The sequence below is a fragment of the Poromitra crassiceps genome (genome assembly GCF_964638095.1).
Source record: "Poromitra crassiceps genome assembly, chromosome: 13".
Classification (NCBI taxonomy): domain Eukaryota; kingdom Metazoa; phylum Chordata; class Actinopteri; order Beryciformes; family Melamphaidae; genus Poromitra; species Poromitra crassiceps.
Genome location: NC_139644.1, coordinates 34331585 through 34338754, shown reverse-complemented (window position 1 = coordinate 34338754; position 7170 = coordinate 34331585). Strand labels below are relative to the sequence as shown.

Sequence of the window (7170 nt, the reverse complement as noted above, 5' to 3'; positions counted from 1 at the left end):
TGGCTAATTGTGCCGCTAATCAAGCTAGCAAGTGATAAACACATTTCGCCCCATGTATTCACAATAAAAGTGTCCCGTTAGTTCAGTGTTTCCCCTATATGTATTCAGCAGCAGCGGCCCCCTGCTGCTGAATTACAGTAAAAAAAATCTATAGGAGTATTATAGGATTACTGTATGAATACTGTTGAACCCTATTGCCAAATACAATTGTATTGACTGTCCTACACAGCACAGGACTAGACGGGGCACGCTTTGCAAGCAAAATACATTTTTTGTGATTTTTATTTTTTTAATCTCACCGCTGCTACAACTCCATCCTAGGGGAAACACTAGTTTGTCAGTGTAAAACTTTTAATCTGAAGGAGCTGTGCAGGAAATGGAGTAAAAAGTTCCTGGAAACTTGACGAGGCCTCAAAAAGTTTACATGCTGTTTGAAACAGGCGTTCATGGTGCAGAGTTGGAATGATAGACACCAATCTCCCTATTAGAAGTCAGTGTACCATCAAAATGATTTAAAAGCTGTTATACATACATATTATACATGTTATACATATTGGGGCTTTAACAATGGCGACATATTGATACACAATTACAGGCACCTTTGTCATTATTCAGTGATACTGTGAGTTAACATAATTTCAGTAAACCGATTTATAGTCATATTCCATTGATGCATTTTTGCCAGTGCGGCATTCAAATTGTTATTTTTGTGACTGGTTTTACTTTGTTATCCAGTTTTCAAACAGTGTATATGTTCAAGCCGTTCTACTTTACTAGTCACTCAATTTATGTTTAAGGACTTTATATTGCTCTCTGGTATGCCAGTCAAGAAGACAGTAGTGAGGTGAGGTCTGTCTGTGAAATCCCACCATTAAATATTTAGCTTTGTAGATGTTTGAGATTTGTCTTTCCTATCTGCCACACAAGTGTATTTATTTTCTGTTGCAAATGGCAAAGCAGTCCCCACCTTTGTCATCACTTCAGTTCTAGATTTATCAAACATCGCAGAAGAAGTAGCCCACTGATCGAAGGTAGATCATTGGCCAAGTCAGATGACCAGACAGATTTCTCTCAGACCAGCGTTTCTTAGAAAGTTCATGAGCATCAGTGGTCAGAACACATGACAAATAAAAACAATTTGCATATCTCTGTTTTTGAGCAGTTTATGTGTACATGAATGAGTCTTTTCCAAGAACAAAAAGCACAATGGTCAATAAAGTTCTATCTGTGCAAACAAAGAAAGAACGAATATTTGGCAAGAAAAATCAAAAAAAAAAAAAATTCAAAAATAATAAGGCTGCCAGCTCTGTATTAGGCGGATGGGTTTAGATTTTATCTGACTTTTAGTTTTAGAGTCAAACTAGTCTCAAATCAGAAGTCATATTTTAAAACCTGTATACTAAATTACATACAGGATCCCATTTCAAGTCTATAAAGGAACGGGTAGTATTCTAATTGCAATTTAGTATTATGGTATATTTTTGTATAATTATACGGACATTTCATATATAAATATTAGCCGTTAAAAGACGAGTTTGCTTAGGTTTTCGAGCTTAATAATTCTATAGATATTTTATTATTGATGTTCCGTTCTAGTTAGTTCTTCCGGTATGAAAGGTCACATCAAAATGGCGCCGTCCAAGAAAAAACATGCCAGCGGCCAGGCTTGCATCATTCCTGGAGGTTTTACAGGTAATAAAACACGAAATGTGAATTATTAATATCTACATTTTGCGTGCCCACTGACCTTTCATCGGATAGAAATAACGTTTTGGGTCCATTTGCTTGATCTTTGTCGTAGTCTCATTTTAAATGTCTTATGTCAACAAGATGTGTGGTGGTAAAGAGAGCTCGTCAAAGGGTTCCAACTTCCTTCCTGCACATGATCATGGATAACATTTCAAAACGTTTCCATGACTTTTCAGTGATCCATAATATAATTTCCATGTAATGTGAAGCGGTGACTGAATCAATACCAGGAGGAGTTATTACGTTACTGGACACTACACTGACTGGACCTGACGAATTAACCTGATTAACGAACCCCCTCAAGGATCCCTTGTTTACTGTCACTGCATCTCTTTACATGGAAGCTATTGGAAAATAAATAATGGATTTTCCATTTTACACTCATATATATATCATGATCATGATGTCATCAGTGATGTCATACATAGGCATTATGACATCAGATGTCATCAGTGACACACACACGAGAGCGACTGAGGGAAAGTGGGAGAGAAAGAGGGAGACGAGAGCGACTGAGGGAGAGGGAGAGACTGAGGGAGGGAGAGAGGGAGAGATTGTGTGTGCACCAATAGGGCAGGCGAGGCCACGCAACAGCCGAGCTGCGGGCGAGCCTAGGAAATGCCTGTAAAATTCCATGACTTTTCCAAAATGTTCAAGGATTTAGGCCTACTAATTCCATGACTTTTCCAGGCCTGGAAAATCAGATTGTGAATTTCAGTGAGTTCTCCAGGTTTCCATGATCGTGGGAACCCCTTTTTATATTGTTGCTTCATGTGTGTACCTGTCTCTTTGCAGTGCTGTCCTTACAGTTCAGCGCTGACAGTGTTGCGCAGCACAAGTTGTGTGTGAAAGAGCATAAAGTACGAGCAGAGAAAACTTCACACAGACCCCTGGACCGAACTCTATTTGTCCTCAACATTCCTCCTTACTGCTCAGAGGTACAGAATGCTTTGTTTGTTTATTACTCAATTGATTAAAACACACCTGGCTGTTACTTTACACAATGGTTGATGATGTCACAGTGGTTTCACCGTAATCTGACTCAGCATTCCTATTTCATATGACGTCTCACTGGAGAGATACAGATTAGCAAATGTTCTTTGTTCCACTTTGTCCCCTCTGTTTATTCTCATACCCGATCTGATGTCATTTGTTTTGTTTCAGGCTGTGGTAAAGATCTGATGTCATTTGTTTTGTTTCAGGGTGTGGTAAAGGAGTTATTCTCGCAGTTCGGCACTGTTCAGTCAGTGGAGCTGAGAGACCACCCGGGGGCCTTTGAGCACTCTGGACCCCAGTTGGGCAAGTTCTTCAGACCAGCTGAAAAACAGGTTGGCCTGCATTGCTCATTGAGCAGGGAACACATTTTTCCTCATTAATCAGGAAATCCTGCTTTTTCGACCTGAAAATGTGACCCACGTGAATCATGCAGATCCGTCAAAAATAAAATAAAAAAAGTATTTGGGGGGGGGGGGGGGGGGGTGAGCTGCCTGATTGAAAAGGAGAGGATTTGAGGACATCTATTCATAGCTTTCAAGGGGCGTTACGTTCTGCCGGGAACGCCCACCTGGCGGTCAAAAAAAAACTTGTTCATTCCGCAGTGCCCGCCGAGTCACTAGTTTCTCACGCTGTTTGTTCAGCCAAAATGCCGGATACCTGTTGTGCTATCGGTTGCACTAACCGACGAGGAGACACGCCTGGCTTGTGCTTTTACAGAATGCCGTCGGAGAAAGAAAACTCACACACACACACACACCAGTCCCCTTACGAGGGAACTGTGCTGCGTTTCCAATATGAAGCAGACACTGGAGTCACGGTGCAAAGTGAATCGATTCACCGTGTCAGTATGTCACTAATGAAACAGAGCTGTGCTGCGTTTAAATATTCCTGACTGGAAACTGGAGGAAAAAAGACCGCTTTTTGCTGCAGCTGCGTCTGGTCAGTGTTCAGCGCCATTGTTGTTTTGAGTTTTGACCGCCAGACTGTTCCGACTGTTTCATCGTTCCTTGTACCTACGTAACGCCCCTTGAAAGCTATGAATAGGCTGAAGTGCATGATGTTTTCCAAGTAGTGAGCTTGAGCTCAACACGCCTTCCTGCTTTTTTGCCCCTTGCCAGTCACATGCCTGACTGAGTATGGTCAAACATTTCTGCTACTTGTTAAATATATTTCAGGCCACGAATGTCTTCAGCACTTCCCACCTGTGTCTGTATCCATCTGTTCCAGGGTTTCAAAGTGGGCTACGTCGTGTTCCTAAAGGCCTCCAGTATTACAGCGGCAAAGTCCCACCCCCACGATGTCCCTTTGGTGGTCTCCACAGAGAAGCGTCCAGTGGCCACAGGTGTACAGAGTGAGTGAAGGCTGTAGGAAGGCCACTGAACATGATCTCGCCACCATCACCATCTTCCTATTCTTCACTGGACTGTGCTCTATGTTGCTTAATAGTGTATTTACTCTGATAAGTCAGTCACTGATCTTCAGTGGAAGCCAGGTGTTTCTGTTAGCAACAGGGTTGCATCAATCAATTACTTGAAGATACTTGGATTTATAAAGTGTCTGAATTTAGCCTACCAGAAACTTCAGTTTGAGCCGTCATCCGTCATCTCAAAATTGCTGGGCCAAGCTTGATACACTGTGTTCCCATCTACAGTATGACTCTCCGTGTAGGCTACAAGCAGAAATGCGGAGGATTTCAAGATTGATTTGACTTTATGTTAAGTGTTGATGATTCATTCAAAAGTGTATGCATGACTGGAAACGCATTTGCATTAGAACAGTAGTTCTCAAACATTTTCACATCAAGGACCCCTAAACTGACACAATAGATAACGTGTTGTCCCAGGATTCCCCACCTGATAAGATTTTAGCTTTTGTGATGACCCTCCCACTCCCCTGGCCCTGTCTTGCAGGAATGTTTCATTACAGAAAGTGTATGAAACCCATGACCAAAATAGTCATGCATTCTGTCATTGTGTTACTTATGGTTGGTTGGTTTTTGATGGGGGACCCCCTGAAACCCCCTCAAGGACCACTGGGGGGTCCCTCGAGCCTACTTTGAGAACCACTGCATTAGAGGACTTATGAGACTAGTGGTATGTGAACATCTCTGGGAATTATTGGCCTGTAATTTTGAAATAATTTGTCCTTGAAATCTATCATTAAAAAAGAGTCAGTGGCAACCTATAAGAACATTGAAACAGAACAATCAATTTGACAACACTTACGCCTCCATCAGTTTAAATATAGTATGGAGCCCATTTTCATTGTGTCAGAGATGACTACACTGATTTGAGAGGATATTACTGGTTATCCTGTTGAGAAACACATTGCAGTATAGACATACTGTAGGCCAGGCTCTGAACTAATAGACATAGGAATGGCCCTGACTATTTCTTGGTTTCTTCTACCAGAATGGATCCAGCAGTACAGAGACTCATTTATTCAGCCGGAAAAACTGCAGCAGACAGTCGACGCCTTCATGCAGGACTACGACAAGCAGAAAGAAGAGGTGAGAACTCTCCCTCCAGCATCACAGACTCCACTTCTTTCCTGCCTACAATTCAAACTTGCATTTGTCTGCTTTCCCACAGGAGGCGGAGCGACAGAAAAGGGAGGCGGAGGAGCAGCAGGAGGACGAAGAGGGCTGGGTGAAGGTGACGAGAGGAAGCAAGGGCACCAAGGTCCGCCCCCACAGCGAGGCAGCCAATCAGAAGACTCTAAAGAAGGAGATCAGGAAGAAGAAGAGGAAGGAGCTCATTAACTTCTATACCTGGCAGCACAGAAACACGCAGAAAGAACGTAAGTTACCATGGATACATTTCATTAAAACCGTGGCAGTGGTCATCGCTGGGACTGAGCCTATGAAAAAAGATTTGTCTTAAAAGCTTAAAAGCCAAGAAGAAACTAAAAATGCAATGATTTATTGCATTTTTAGTTTCTTCTTGATCCATCAAGCATCGACAATCTAGGCTGTTATATTCTCATATTTTGCTTTTTTTTTAATATATATATTTTTTATCACCACGAGGGTGCAATTTAACTTTCTAACTGCTGATACAGGCGAAAAGTCCAGTGTAGGAGCATTACACCCAAAAAGACAGTATTCATTGTAATCATTGTACAGGGTTCCCACGGGTTCTTGAAATCATTGAAAGTTTGTGAATTTGAAAAATAAAAATCAAGGCATTAAAAGGTTTTGAATGTAGACATGATGGGTCCTTGAACGTGCTCGAATTTAGGGTTTTTCCTGCATAGAGAATTACGAGGCCTCTTGTCAAATGTCGCTCTGCCTTCAGCTCACGACAAGTGAAAACAAAATATTTTCTAACAAGTGCTGCAGTCGGTGGATTTCTGTCATTTGTAATTGCAACTAACACAGCACAGTTGGAGTGTTCAGTCACACATTCAAGCCTCGCTTTTTAATGGTCTGTGAGCTTCTGCTAGTTTTCATTATAAACATTTTCAGTGTTGTAACAGTAATTAACCTTGATCCATGTCTCAAACTATGCCATGTTGGGTCCTTGAATTAGGGGAATTGGGTCTTGAAAGTCTTTGAAAAGTCGTTGAATTTGATGTTGAAGGTGTGGGAACCCTGATTGTAAACTAATACAATGTTGGAATACAGCACGCCTGCAAGCACAATGACAGGGAATTCAGGAAGATCGTTTATGTTTTGCTTGGTTAATTAACTTGAGTAGGCCTAAAGACACACATTTTGTCATTTCTATTTTCTCTCAAAAGCAGTTTTTTATATGATTAATAAATCGGTCATTAATGTGACTGGCGGTTGATTGAAATTCATCCCTAGGCTGAACCTGTATTTTTATATTTTCTCTTTCAGACATTGCTGAACTAAGGAAAAAGTTCGAGGAGGATAAACAGAAAATAGCTTTGCTGAGAGCACAGAGGAAGTTCCGACCTTACTGAGTCAACGGCTACCCAGATTCTCCTTCGCTCACCCCATTTTTTTTATTGTTAGCTACAGTATAAACCCATCTGGACATTTCTGTCTCAATAAATCTATTATTCTGATTTGCATCATTTTTCTTGATTATCAAATCATGAGCACTTGAGTGATCATCACTGATCAGTGTCTAAATGGGAGATGTATGACATTGTACTTGGGGAAATTCCTACTGTTGGCAGTCGGAAATGGTGGATTCCCAGCAAGCGTTTGACAGATGGTGAGATGCAGGAGGTGGCCCATTTCAATGTGCACCACATTTTCACGATCACATGGCATGGTAATAATTGCCAAATAAATGAGCTCTGGAAACTGAACAGCTATCAACTTGTGGCCCTATCTTGTTTTTACAATATTAAGTGATGTCACTGATGTGGAGTCTAAAGCACATTTGCATCGCAGTGTCCCAACTCAAACTGTCAAACCACACCAGCACACAAATAAATGACCCAAGTATAAGA

At 41.4% G+C, this 7170-nt stretch overlaps 1 protein-coding gene across 1 annotated transcript; it reads left to right on the top strand.

The window, feature by feature from the left end:
- Positions 1-1628: 1628 nt before the first annotated feature.
- rrp7a (ribosomal RNA processing 7 homolog A) lies at positions 1629-6777 on the top strand (the record flags this gene model as incomplete). Its single annotated transcript, XM_083648760.1, has 7 exons — positions 1629-1692; positions 2545-2687; positions 2952-3077; positions 3973-4096; positions 5157-5254; positions 5337-5544; positions 6587-6777. 7 exons carry the CDS (start codon positions 1629-1631, stop codon positions 6670-6672), a joined length of 849 nt encoding a protein of 282 aa, XP_083504886.1. The 3' UTR covers positions 6673-6777.
- Positions 6778-7170: the final 393 nt, after the last annotated feature.